Source organism: Vanacampus margaritifer, chromosome 4 (assembly GCF_051991255.1).
Source record: "Vanacampus margaritifer isolate UIUO_Vmar chromosome 4, RoL_Vmar_1.0, whole genome shotgun sequence".
In the NCBI taxonomy this organism is placed as follows: domain Eukaryota; kingdom Metazoa; phylum Chordata; class Actinopteri; order Syngnathiformes; family Syngnathidae; genus Vanacampus; species Vanacampus margaritifer.
The window spans coordinates 29,398,767-29,412,563 of record NC_135435.1 but is presented as its reverse complement, the minus strand read 5'-3'; the positions used below and the strand labels follow the sequence as shown (position 1 = coordinate 29,412,563).

Sequence of the window (13,797 nt, the reverse complement as noted above, 5' to 3'; positions counted from 1 at the left end):
ATATTTTTAGATAAAGCACACTCACAGCTAGCTTTTTAATGCTCATTGTACTCAAGTTTTAAGGGGTTTTTGTTTGGGGGTTTGTGTTTTGGGGGTCAACTTTGGAAGTTATAGCCCTTAATGTTTTCAACCCGAGCTGTCTGACCTAAACCCAACCAAAAATGGTAACACCACCACTCCCCACAATACCACACAATAACCCTAACTCAACCTCAATCTCCTAACACTAATCTCAACTCTGGCCGCTGAAAAATGGGACCTAAACACACGGACAAGTCCATGTGAGTCAACGGTAGCGGTGGGCGGATACGGAGTAAAATTCAACATGGCTACTCGAAGATGATTCACGAAGAATACATCACAGCAAATAAACAAATTTGAACGCAGAAAGGGGGTGTGGCTTTCCTTGCTAATCATCTAACACTTGGATCCCCCCCTATGCCAATCTGGTAACCAACCCAAATTATAACCTCCAACTCGCTAACACTAATCCCAACCCCCTTTAACATTGACCCTTACCTCAGCCCCAACCTTTAACTCTTTGACTGCCAGACGTTTTCAGATAAGGGATGCCGTGGGTGCCAGCCGATTTAAGCATTTTTGACTGATCTTTCAACAATAGAAAATGGTTAGTTTCACCTCTGTTTTGAAAAAAACGTCTTTTAACGTCTTTGGCACTCCTCCATAGGATTTTACTAAACGTTATTTAACGTTTTTGGCAGTCAAAGAGTTAACATACTGACACTAAAACAAACCCTAACAACAACCTAACCCTAACGACTGTAGGGACATTCGACTGTAGCACGTCCACCGTATAAAAGTAATAGACAAAGCAAGACTCCTTGCCGCCTCCGAATTCGCAAACAGATAATTAACGCGTGAAATTACATCACCGCGTTCAAAACACACGCGGCGCAGATGGGCTCGCCGTGTAGCACGCGCATACACGCTGCGAGCAAAGCAATCAGCAGCGACACACATCAAAGGCAGCTGTCAGAAAAAAAAAAGAAAAAAGGAAACAAATCCACAATGCTGATTGCAAACAATCTGCATTTGTTCTTCACCAAAACTTTGAGGAAGATTTATGTCACGCTAATGTGCGATATCACATGACGAGTTGGGTAAAAATCAGGAAGACTTGTTGGAGCAAAAAAATCAATGGTTGTCAAATGAAAGCCCGTGAGCCTTAATTTGGAGGTCAGCAAAATAATTTGCGACAAATTATGTTGTATCATTCATAATAAACGCATATAATACATGTTGCATTGAAACATTATCCCCCCAAAAAATTATAGTAACATTACAACTTTATTCTTGTAATATTTACATCTTCCTTCTAGTAAAGAATTCAATACACAATTTCAATTCCTTTTTTCTCTCTCTTAAAGTATGAGTTTTTATCGTTTGTTAACGTTACATCTTTTTCCTCAAAAATAGGTAACTTTGGCATCTAGGGGTGCAGGTGGTAGCTAATGTTTAATTGGCGTAGGATTATAAAAGTTTGATCGACATTGCTGCCAGTGCAAATGCGTCAAAAACATCAAAGCCGGTAAACAAGTAGGAAAGAAAAATGTAACACTCTAAGAAATCCCACGTCTCAGTTTGCAAACTAACTTTTTGTTGTACCGCTCCCGTGAACTTGTACTCCAGGCTGCAGTCTGTAGTTGTAATAGCACAAACAGCGCCCTCCAGTGTTGCCATGACACAGGACAGCTTTAACTAAATCTCTTCAAGATGAATCACAGCACTGAATATTACAGCGTTCTGCTTCTCTTCCCCGGGAGTTTTGGGAGCCGACACCGGGGGATGAGGAAACATGTTCTACATTTTTCAAGCATGCCAAGCTCTGCGACTCACTGCTGAATTGTTAAGATGCAACAAAGATGAGATTTCTTATGGGAATCAACACACATGCTCATGGGATTAAGTGCCTACCTTCATGTTAATACAAGATATGTATAAATCTTCTTTGGAACAGGAAAGGCAGGGATGTGTTGAATTCCTGAGAAAAAAAAAGTCAATTATTTTTGTCAAGGCATTTTGAATGCATGTAGGTCGAATTTGCAATTTTTGCAAAACCGACACGTTTTTTTTTTCCTGGCCAGAAAATGTATAAATGCCATGGAAAATACTAGTTGATGAAGCCTGGAATTTTCTCGTGCAAGTAATTATATTTAATGCATTTGAGCCCTCTATTTTTGAATTTGTGACAGTTATGCAGTATTTTAAGTTGTACTGCAAATAGTCGGTGACAATGTTTTAAAATGCCTCATTTCCGTGGCGAGGCACCCGCACAAAAATGGTCCTCAATTGAGGGCACTATAGTGACCTGCCCAGCTCAGTCACTTTGAAAGTGACAACAATTAAATAATCATAACAAGAATGAAATATGATATTTATTTATTTTAAAATTGCTGTTCTTAGATGACGATGATGATGAATAATACATTATTTTTGATAAGTAACTTGATAAATTTATCTCTGGCAATAATGTCACTTCCGCTTTGGGCGCACGGCAGCCATGTAGACATGACAGCCATATTGGAAGGGGCAATGGCAGAGTGTTTAGTAGTGCCAATGGCTTTATCAGTGAAGGGTGATGATTTTTCTGGCGTGAGTTTGAGCTGCTGCTAAAGTTACATTGGGTTTACTTTATTCAAATTTTATTGAATAATTGACTTAAAACTCAACTTTATTCATACAGAAAATGAATAAAAATACAGTTATAAGAAAGTGCAGTAAAAAATGACAATTTTGTAATTAAAACAATAATAAATCTCTTTTTTTAACTCATTAAAATATCATATTGTAATTAAAATATACATTGCCTCCTTGACATAATATTTATTGCATTAATATGTTGAAGTAAATGTGGGATAATAAATGGCATGTATAGTATAAGGGTTTTCAATGTGACGTTTGACACATGACGTATAGCTAAGTATGAAAAAAAATATTCAGGTGAATTTTTACAGTATTTTTAGGGGCAAATTGAGATGACCTCATCAGGAGTTCATATTGAATAAAATAAGAACTAGCTTCTGATTCTAAGCATTCCAGTGTCACCCCTTGACCAGAAATAAAGACGGTCCCGGCCCAAAATACCCCCCCCCCCCCCCAAAAAAAATTTTTTTTTTTAATAATATTCGCCCTCCAATGGCAGAGTGGAAAATTAATTCAGGCATTAATTCACAATTCTACCATTCTAATCTGGCGTCGTGAAGCCATAAAAGAAAAGTGAGAAGGAGTGGGGAGCAAATCTCAGGTGTAATATAAAACCAAATGCATTAGCTGACAGGGCATTGATGAATGTCAAATCCATCACGCGGTGCCAAGCTGGGGGGAATTGATCTTTTATTTTTTTTCCATTTGGCACTTTTCCCCCTGCTCAGGCTCCCTCCATTACGAATGCATCAGTGTGCGCCGTAATACGCGTGTCCGCTTCTCCCCGAATGCAGCTCCCCAAAGTCAATTGAAGGTTGTCTGCAGGCAGCTCATGTAAATGAAGCTTGATTGGGAGAGTTTTTTAGTGTTGCTCATTGTTAGCCAAACACCCACCGCCACCACCCCCGCCAACACTCCCCCTCCTTCTTCCCCCTGCCCATCAACAGGCTCCACAATAAAAAGTTGTGTCAGTGCTCAAATTAGCCCAAATAGCTTATTGCTTACGCTTTGCCAGCGTGCCGTGACGAGTCGTGCCGTTTGTTAATGAACCTGGAAGATTACCAGATGTGAAAATTAACTGACAAAATGCAAGATGGCGAATCCGAAAGAGCGGCGGATTTCCATTACAGTCTTGTAGTTGAGCTTTCTTAGAGTGTTCGGCAATGCAACGTTGCCCTTATCATAGAGACCAGGAGCTTTTGTTTAACTGGTGGAGAGAACGATAAACTGCCAATGGTAGAAAATGGCATCATTCATTCACTTTTCTTACTGCTTAGTAAGTTTAAGATTTGTAAAGTTCTGACCGGAACTTTCACCGCTTCTTTTATCTTAAATGCTCATCATACTAATAATAAGTTGAACTATTTACTGAATGCCAGTGCACAGCTGTGGAACTTTTCTGCTGAATGCAGAAGAAGGGCTAATCTATTCAAAATCGTCTCTACTCTTATATGGTCTTGGCCCACCTTGACCGTGTGGGCGACGGCTCACCTAGCCTATGTGAAAATGTGTGACCCGATGGTCTTAAAGCGGAAGTCAACCCCCAAAAATGTATTTTGCCAATAATTTGTTCAATGCAGCCCCACAAGTCTAAATATGGCATTCTGGTTAATATTGCGTGAGTGCAATATGAGTTAAGCAGCAAATTCCAGCCGTTTTTATCCATCTCAGGTAGTGGCCATTTTGACACTTGCTGAGGACTGAAGATGACATCAATATTATCATTATTGCTCAGGTCTCAGGTAACAACCAATCGCAGCGCAGCTTCAGAAAACAGGTGAGCTGTGATTGGTTGTTGCCTGAGCACTGGGCAACATTGATGTCATCTTCAGTCAACAGCAAGATGGATCAGATGAAAACAACAGACGTTCAACACTTAAGAGGTGGGAAGAACTCGTCCTCAGGCATGTCTGGCTAAAACTAGCTAACTAAAGCTGCTGTCACGTACTGTACAAATGTATTCTCAACCAACTCCTGAAGTGCAACTTCTAGCCCATCAAATCTAAACCAATGCTCATCAAATAGCAAGCGGTGGGACGCAGGCAGCGAAATGCGACCACGCGGCAGTTTTACGTGATTGAGTTATACGGGAAAGCGCAGTTAATCTTTACGACCTTTTTGAAAACCGAAGCGGCACTCTTCATTGGCCGCCGTCGCCGCCCGCGCGGGCCGTGTAGCCGTTTTCCGCCTGGACGCTCTTGCGGCTCGGCGCCGTCCGCCCGGTCTGCTTATACGCTCGCAGACAGACGCGGAGGCGGACTGTTCCCAAGGCGGCCACTGTGGCCGACATATTGACATCTCTGAGACGGTTGAACTTTTACAGTATATGGACTGAACAATCAAATTGATATTTTTTTCTCACATTTTGTTATGTTACTGTCATATTCCAAAATGAATTAAATTGATTTTTCCCTTTCAACTCTACACAAAACGTCGCATAAAGACAAAGTAAAACAAGGCTTTTGGAAATGTTTGAAAATTTAACATATATATATATATATATGTAAATATAAATAATAATCTTTGAGATACTAATTTATACATGTTGGAGTTTTCCTTGAGATGTTTCAAAAACTTGATTGCTGTAAATCTGTGTTAAATTCAATTGGTTGGTTGTTAGATATACCGAAAATATCGCATCATTCCCCAGGCTATAATTGCCTCCAAGGTAGCTTCAACAACGCATTGACGAAAGACTATGTATTATTTTAACCTGAATGAATGAAAAAAATATGTTCACATTCTCCAAACTGGTAAATGTGTGTCGAATTTTAAAGGAAAAATAAATTCAATCATCAAAGCAACATTCACCCCCCAAAACAAAAATGAACACTCCCTCAACTATCAGATTCTGTTTTCCAGAGAGAACGCGGTCTTTGTGTGGTTTATCAGATGTGAGTGACGGGCTGGCCTTGTTTTAGTGGCCGTGCGGAGAATCCATCATCCATTTCCTTCACTCATCCGTGTCTGGATCAAAGGATCAGCAGAAAAAAGGGAAAGAGAGTCTTCCTCATCTCCAGTTATGTCCTCCATCGCCACTTGGAGGACCACCAAGGGATTCCCAGGTCAGCTGTCAGGGTTAGGCCCTCCGCCAGCATTTCTGAGGTCTACCTGAGGCCTTTTCCCAGTTGGGCACACCAAGAACCTCTTTGAGTTTCATGGCAAAAACATCACTCCTCACCTTTTTTCAAATAACTGTTGACATTTTTGATCTGATCGGTTTAACTTATTTTTGTTTCGTTTCAATGACTGTGTTTTCTGGACTATAAGGCGCACTTTTTTTCATAGGTTGGCTGTTCCTGCGACTTGTACTCCAAAGCGACTTATAGATGGAAAAATATACCGCAGGTACATCATTTCACAGACAGTCAAAAGAGGGCACTCGAGACTTACGCACTAATATCTCCTACTCATTAACAATGAAATACTGTATTTAAGCATTAAACGTTTGCTTACAAAAACAACTGAGAACAACTGAACACAAATGCCCCCCAAAAGAAAATCAGACCTGCATTCTGCAGACTAGCTGCAAATAGTCAACTTTATCTTATTATCTGTATTATTTTATTAATGTTAAAACTTGCCTTCTAAGATGACGTAATGTCTGTTTTTAGTCAAGCAGTTTGTAAAATACATTTCCTGCAAAAAATGTGACTCCAGTGCGACTTATTTTTTTACCTAATTATTCATTTTTGGCCTCGTGTAGCTTATACTGCAGAGTGACTTATACGGGAATAAATACAGTAAGCCATTTGTCGATTATACCCGGTTGAGATTTGACATTGATTGTGTGGATTCTTTAGTAGGAGTTTGCTCCGCTAGCAGCCCTGGAAATAGTTCCACTCCCCAAAATACGGCACCTTCAAGTCAAAATATTTTTTGCTGACTTTTGTGTTTCTTGTCATGATAAACATGCGTTCAGGCATTTGCTCAATTTTGTGAGTTTTTCCGTATGTTAAAGCCACCCGAAAAGGCGATTTAGTTGCCATCATTTAAGATCTATTATAAGCTCCAACCAAATGAATGCTAATTGGCTCTTTAAAGAGAACCAATTGAGAGAAATATCCGGGTTCCACCCAATGTTACTTCCCACCCAAGACCAATTACTTTAGTTTTTTTCTTTTTTTTTAACCTCAGAGGGAGGGACGGCATTTTAATATTAATTATTTTGATCTATGCACATAAAATGACACTTTCCATCACATACCAGCTACGCTCCAAAATAAACACATACCTCCCCATTTCCCTTTTCGGCTGCTCACACACACACTCAGAAGTCTCATTACCCCCTCGAGGGGTTTCGCGTCGCCGTCATGGGATTATTCAAGTTTAGGGAATCTCTACCCGCCCTTATCTCCAGCAGTTCTCTTGGCAGAAGCTCCTCTTGGGGCCCAGTCATTTCCAAGCCCCGCGCTTCGGATTGATCCATCAATGGAGAGCCCTCCCTCGCCATTACGCACCCCCTTCACCCTCACCCTCCGCCTGCCTTGTGCCCTTTCTTGCTGATAATGCCTCATTGTGGAAGCCATAAAAAGAAGTTATCTCATTTTCACCTGAGGTCATTTTTGCGGGCGGATGCTCTTTTCAGTCCTATTTCTTCCCCTAATGGCCCTCAACTTTCCGACTCATTGTGGCTCCTGCAGAATGCCGGCATAATAGGCTGCGGCTGTGGCGGCTCTAATTTGACTCTTAGTCACCATGCATTAGTTAGTGCATATGCGGTGAGATTGTCCATCCGGTGTCAAGTGAAGTTAATTGTCCGTCGACTTCTTCACCTCCTCCGCACTCCTATTAGTACCTCAAAGGCAACAGGGATTAATTTATTGCTAGCCTTAATGTCAAGAAGTGACGGGGATGGGGTGGGAGCTTAATATTTAAAAGGATATTGCAATTTTTAGGCTATATATATATGTATAATTAGCTCTAAGTATGTGGTGGTACTGCTTTGATTTATAAAACAAAAGGTCTCCTCATGTGTGCAATTTCAATGGCAATTATCCATCATTTATTCTCTTCTGGATGGCCAATAATATCATAGCTCAAATGAAAAGAGTAAAGGCGACCTTTGGGCTTTTCTAAGTACAGACGCTCCCCACCTTACGAACGAGTTACGTTCCGGACGATCGTTCGTAAGGTGAATTTGTTCGTAAGTTGCTTCGGTGCTATATTTTGTATTATGATTTATGTTTAAAGCCTATATAAGTATATTGAAGGTTTATATAAGTATGTTTAAGGCTTGTACAAGTAACCTGCATTGGTTTGGACTGAAAAAAAATTAATAAAATGGAGAGAATACGTACAGTACTGTACTGTACTACGTATGTTAGAGAGCGCGAGAGACACACACACAGTATGTACATGTACGTAATAAGATAAATAAAATGAAGTTTAACTTACTTTTGGAAGATGTACTCGATGCTTAAGGAGGAGGAGGAAGAGGAGGATTTTATATCATGAGAGATTCTTCGTCGTCGCTGGAATCGGCTTCAAAAGTTATTTCCTGCTTCATGGGGACCGGCGTTTTCTTCCTCCTCCTCCTCCTCGCCACGTTGCTCAGCCTCCAATGAGCTCTCACAGCGCCAAGCGTCGGTATTAGCGGCGGAAAGAAGCACTACGCGCAATACAAAATCTAACAGCATTTCTTTCCAAACATTTTTCGACATACTGTACGCGCAGAAATGTTCGTATGTACCGTTGTTCGCAACTCGAATGTTCGTAAGTAGGGGAGCGTCTGTATTGGCATGTCATTTTGAATTTTGGTCAAATTAAATGAGGAGCAATTTGCATTCAACCCACTGTTTAGCATAAGAAGGTAGCCCCGCTGGTCGCAACAGATGCTTTTCTGTGTGCATTCAAACATTTTCTGTATGTTGAAATAAATTACATATATGCAAGCTTAGTTCTTGAGTTTTTGAAGCCTGCAAAAAGATTTAGCGATTAAATTGATAGCATAATGAAAGTAATACTAATTACAAAAGGGATATCTTGACGCCATGCTCCACTCGCCACCGAACAAAAATCATAACAAAAGTATCTATTCTATACTGAAACAATGATTCCTTTTCTTTCAATTTACTCTTAAATGTACCGACTCAATGTGAATGGTGGACACACATGCAGTGGACGGGCATGTAATTGTTACGCCTCTCACTATACATCACTGGCAAAGATAGATGAAGACGGATGATGTTGAGTCCAATTAAGTGAAATTTTATAATGTCCCATAGCATAGTGGTTGGAAGTCATTGGTCTATGTCCCAATCTGGGGGGCAATTGGTGAATTCCTTAGTACAGTGGTTCTGAACCCCTGTCCTCGGGGGACAGCCTGTTTTCCATGCCTCCCTCAGCCAACACAGGCAAGGATAGTTATCAGGCTTTCATGCAGAGCTTGTTGATTAGCTGATAACTATCCTTGCCTGTGTTGGCTGAGGGAGGCATGGAAAACAGGCTGGATAGGGGTCCCCGAGGACCACTGCCCTAGGACTTCATCAAAACGCGGATCCTGAAAATGGCTGCTTCAGTCTGACTTGCTGTACAGTTTTGATTCAAGGGCAGTTTTGAGCATGGAAATCTGGGACTTTTTCAAGCATACTGTTAAGACAGACGAGTTCACACAGTTTTGTGTTGACAAGCAAGGCATTTAAATGAATAAAATTACAGAAAATCAACGCTATAAAACATCTTCTCACTATCAGTGATAACAAGATAAACAAGATGCAGTATGAGAGGATTTGAGTGTATAACGTGTCAAAATATGTTGTGACGTTAACGCTAACACAACATGAGCGCTGTTCGTGTTCATAACTTGGAATGATTCACTGCAGTGCAGTGAGGGTGGTGAGACGTCTTCGTTTATCCTCACTATTTGAATCCCTGCGCTGTATTACATTTAAAATAGACACTGTTTTTGCTGGAAAGGGAAGAGAAAATAGCACCCTCTGCTGGAACTGAAGTAGTACTGGATCTGGCACCCTTAAGCAAAATCCCCGCCAAAGACATTGACATTTTCACGCTTGCAAGCAAGCGCCGCGCACTTATTGGAAGGCAGCATTGCGTTTGACATTTGATGCGTGTACTCCCACCATCAGTGCCGCCATTGTACCTGTGCACACCTGCTCCTGCCTCTGCCGCCTTTATTACCCCTATTATTAATGCAGAGCAGGGCCTCGCTTGGCATTTTTATTGAATTATTTACAAGGCGGAATAATGACAGCGGTGCTCCCCGGCGCCAAACAAATAAATAAATCCCCGTCTCTAATCAAATCGGGAGGATGATGTATGCGGCGCGGGATGTTATTAGGTGACCGGATTGGTGTCACGGTGCCAGCGGGCGAAGGTACACTTTTTTCAAACATATTTTTGTTTTCCTTTCTTGTTTTGTCGCAGACGACGAAGACACACAGTCAAGCCATCGTCAATGTGCTCCGGATATACTCGATGGCTCTTTTGCATTTCTTTATTTGCTTTTTGGTGTCGACATTTAGAGTAAATCCTCGCTATTCGCAGTGGATAAAGACTGAGCCCTCCTACCTCGAATAGTGAAAAATCACAAGTGATTGATGCAAACTTAGAGCTACAGTGAAGCACCACGCCCCTCCCTCCCTCCTGTGTGCTTTCCTGCCATCTTTTCGCATTTATAGGCAATTACAGAAAACAACTTTTTGTTAGGTGAGCAATCAAATGCAGATTTTGGTTCGCGGCCAGACCTCAATCCTTGTTCTGTGTTGGTAGTGGTGGTTCACTGTACCTGATTTAATCATTGAATCATCATATAATCAATTTTAGCCGACACATGAAACTTATCAGCACTGATGTGCCGCCTCTCATAGCAAAAACAGTACAAAAATGCTCTCTTCTTTAGATCCGCCTTCTCTGCGGTAAACCCACAAACTGATTCGAGAGATGTTTTAGTGCTTAACGTTGCCAGAGACATCATGAAATATAAATGCAGCGCGCAACGGGGGGGCGCAACGGACAAACAGTGTTATTTCAGAAGCAGCTGTAGAGTTAATTGGAGAGCCGTGTAGGCTTTCTCGACACTCGCTATGAAGGCAGGAGTGCTTTGCTTTACAGAGTTGTATTTCTGATTTATTCTGTTCGCCAGGATGGGGAGAGATTACATCAGGGAATGCGTTACACAAGGGCCTCCGACCGGTTGCACCAGAGACGCCCGGTGATCATAAAATACTATTGTTTACAGCAGCGGTGCTCAACTTTCTTTTTTCAAGGACGCCCTCATTATCGTCACACCAATTAAACATAACTACCCTGCGCACCGCCAAATGCCATGGGATTTTTTTTCCCAACTTAAATATTCATGACCTTTTTTCGTAGAAAGTAACATAACCAAATTCAATTGAATTAAATTCAGTATTTATCCATTGTCCCTAGCTGAGGTGCACTGCTTCCACTAACAAAATGGCTGAGATTGGGAGGAGCTAGTTGACAAAAGCACTGTCGGTGTTGCCAGATTAGCGATTTTCTATGTTCCAGTTAGCTACCTGACGGCTAGTGGGCGGAGCTTCATGAAGGTGCCGCTGCAGCTGAAGGACGGCATCAGATTAGTATTTTTCATTGCTCGCTCCAAAAGTTTGTGTATTCCTCTTCTAATGTCTGCTACTTTTAGTACTTTCCAGTACTTTTTGTTGTCGTTGCTGTTTTTCCCCCACATATCCCCATGTAGCAACTTGAGGAATGAGACCACATGCTCCTTCACCAAAACATTATTATCCAATCACAATATCGCAGCCTCAGTTGTGAGACGCACTGCAGGTGGATCTGCTCTTTATCTCTCGCTTATGTGCTGCAGTGGGATTTGAAAGGCTGGTCAAGGCGGCGGTCAGTGTTGGAAGTGTGAGGTATGCGGATTAGGTGAAAGGGTAAAGGTCACGCATGTGCGTTAGCCTGTTAGCACATGTGTGTTAGCCTGTTAGCGCAGCCTGTTTGTGCTGCCATGAGTTTAATGCAGCCTTGCCGAACATGAAACCTGAGCTGATCGATACTCACACACGCACAGAAATGTGAAACAGCAGCGTGCTACGTAAAAGCCTGCAAACGAGGCACAAGAGTGAGAGTATGACAAAGCGTGATGGGGATTATTCACAAAAACCTGAAAAAAATGCCTAGCAAAGTGTTAAGGGCGTGTGCTACAAAACAGCCTGAAAAACTAGCACAGAGTGTCCAAAAAAATTAATAAATCAGCATTTTAGCATCCCAATGGTTGTCTGTGAAGCCTGTGCAATATCTGATCAAAAGAAGCGCTCAAGCCAAAATGGTGAAAAGGGCAACAACAACTCCGTTTCTCTCCCGCAGCGCTAATTTGCATGCGCTTGCTCTCTTTTTCAAATCACGCTGTTTCCACACTCAAATTGCACAACGCGACAAAAGTAGGGCTGCAGCAATCTCCAAATCAGATCTTCCTCTTAAACGATAACCCAGCGTCCCGCCGCCAAATGATAAATCGGCTGTCTCGGGCCTAGGAATCCCAAACACGGCGCATTTTCATTCCAATCCATAAAGCCACACTCAAGATTTGTCGTCTCTTCAGCTTCCAATCATCTCTGGCTCTCTGTGAGAGCACTATTCTGCTGTAACATTGTTCACTTCTCTGAGTCTGAGCCTGCTTTTTCAGCTTTTGGTCTGCCACACTGCTGTAACGCTTTGACTTCAAGTCAGAAAAAGAGGCACAGAGTGAGACAAGTCAACCCTGCGACAGGAATGCGCGCCACATAACCTGCCATTCTTCAGCTGTAACATTATTAACTTCTCTCATTCTATGCTGCTTCTTAAAGGCTTTTGAAGTCAACCGCAATGGAAAATTCTGAAAAAAGTGCACCTATTTTTGTGTAGTAGCCTATACAGCTGTCATGCTTTGATTTTAAACCTTGACATCAACAAAAAGCGCTGAGCAAGTCAAAGTGTAACGGCCGTGTGCTACACAAAAGCCTGGAAATTAGCACTGGCTTCCACCTGGAAAAGAGCACAGCAAAAGAGAAGTGAATTGTACCAAAGCAGAACTGTATGTTTTTTTTTTCAGTTTCACTCTTTCCTTTTTTTGTGTAGCACACTTCTTTCACGCTCTGATTTCAAACCTGTGGACAAAAATAAAATACAGAAAGAGAAAGCACAGTTTTGTTTACTTCTCCCGCTCTGTGCTTCTTTTTAGGTTCTTTAGTCAAATGAGTGCGAAGAAGAGTGTGTCCCACATCTCACAACTATTTTGACATACCCACTGTTAGCTTGACTTTTGTGTAGCCTAGTTTCGTGTTTCCAAATTGTTTTACCACAATTCTGCTATAAGTTGCCTCCTACTCATCTCACCTTTTTGTCAGGCTTTTAAAGTCAAAACATGACAGCAGATGCTACAGTAAGTGTCTCCCATATGTGTCATGAAAATGTCAATTTCACTAACGTTCTATCCTGGATTCGATCTCGCAAGGTAGGGCTAAGCGCAATTGTCCACACCCCTTCCGTGAGTGTAAATAGGCAACAAAACAAACCTTGTTTTCTCACTGCGTGGCCTTCCAATCGCCTACTCACGATCGCCCCACCCCCCGCCGCCTCGACCGAAGCCGACCGGGTTGTCCACGGGGAATCATCCACCCTCTCCCACGTAGCTAAAGGTCACGCAGCGAGCAGCACAGGTATGGCTTTTAAATGTGCCGCTGCCCTTTTGTGGCGTCTGAAGCGGGACGCAAGTGCATTCTCCTCACGGACCTCACGCGGATGAGGAGAATACTGAAAATTGACGACAGTTCAAAAGGGCAATCGTACAGATAATTCAGTCCAAATTCACCCTCCCAACTCTTTGTTAAGATTGACTGGCAGCGTCTCTCACATTCTATCAACATGTTTCACACTTAACATTTGAGATGCTATTTTGAAGTTTTGAATGACGGGATGTGGTCGTTTTGCCTCATTACGACTCGTGTAGCTGCAATGACCACATGTGCTCTTTTACACGGTTGTGTCCATTCATTCAGTCAAAATCTATTCAGCCTACGCTTGTCAACTTGTACTTCTATTTACAGCCCACCTATCTGCACTGTAAAACTTTTGAATGAGTTGAACTATATAGTGCTTCAGCCTTAGTGACCAGATCCCCTCTTATACCTGGATTTCTTCCACTTTTCA

General features: G+C 41.9%; 1 protein-coding gene across 2 annotated transcripts in view; it reads left to right on the top strand.

Moving 5' to 3' along the window:
* The first annotated feature begins 5,653 nt into the window (after positions 1 to 5,653).
* LOC144049935 (uncharacterized) overlaps positions 5,654 to 13,797 on the top strand; it is a 58,825-nt gene continuing 50,681 nt past the window's right edge. For both annotated transcript variants that reach the window (XR_013293726.1, XM_077562678.1), the window contains exon 1: positions 5,654 to 5,729. Coding sequence is in view for 1 of the 2 variants with exons in the window: in XM_077562678.1 (XP_077418804.1) it covers positions 5,687 to 5,729 (43 nt within the window). In the remaining variant the exon portion in view is untranslated. The remainder of the gene's footprint in view (positions 5,730 to 13,797) is intronic.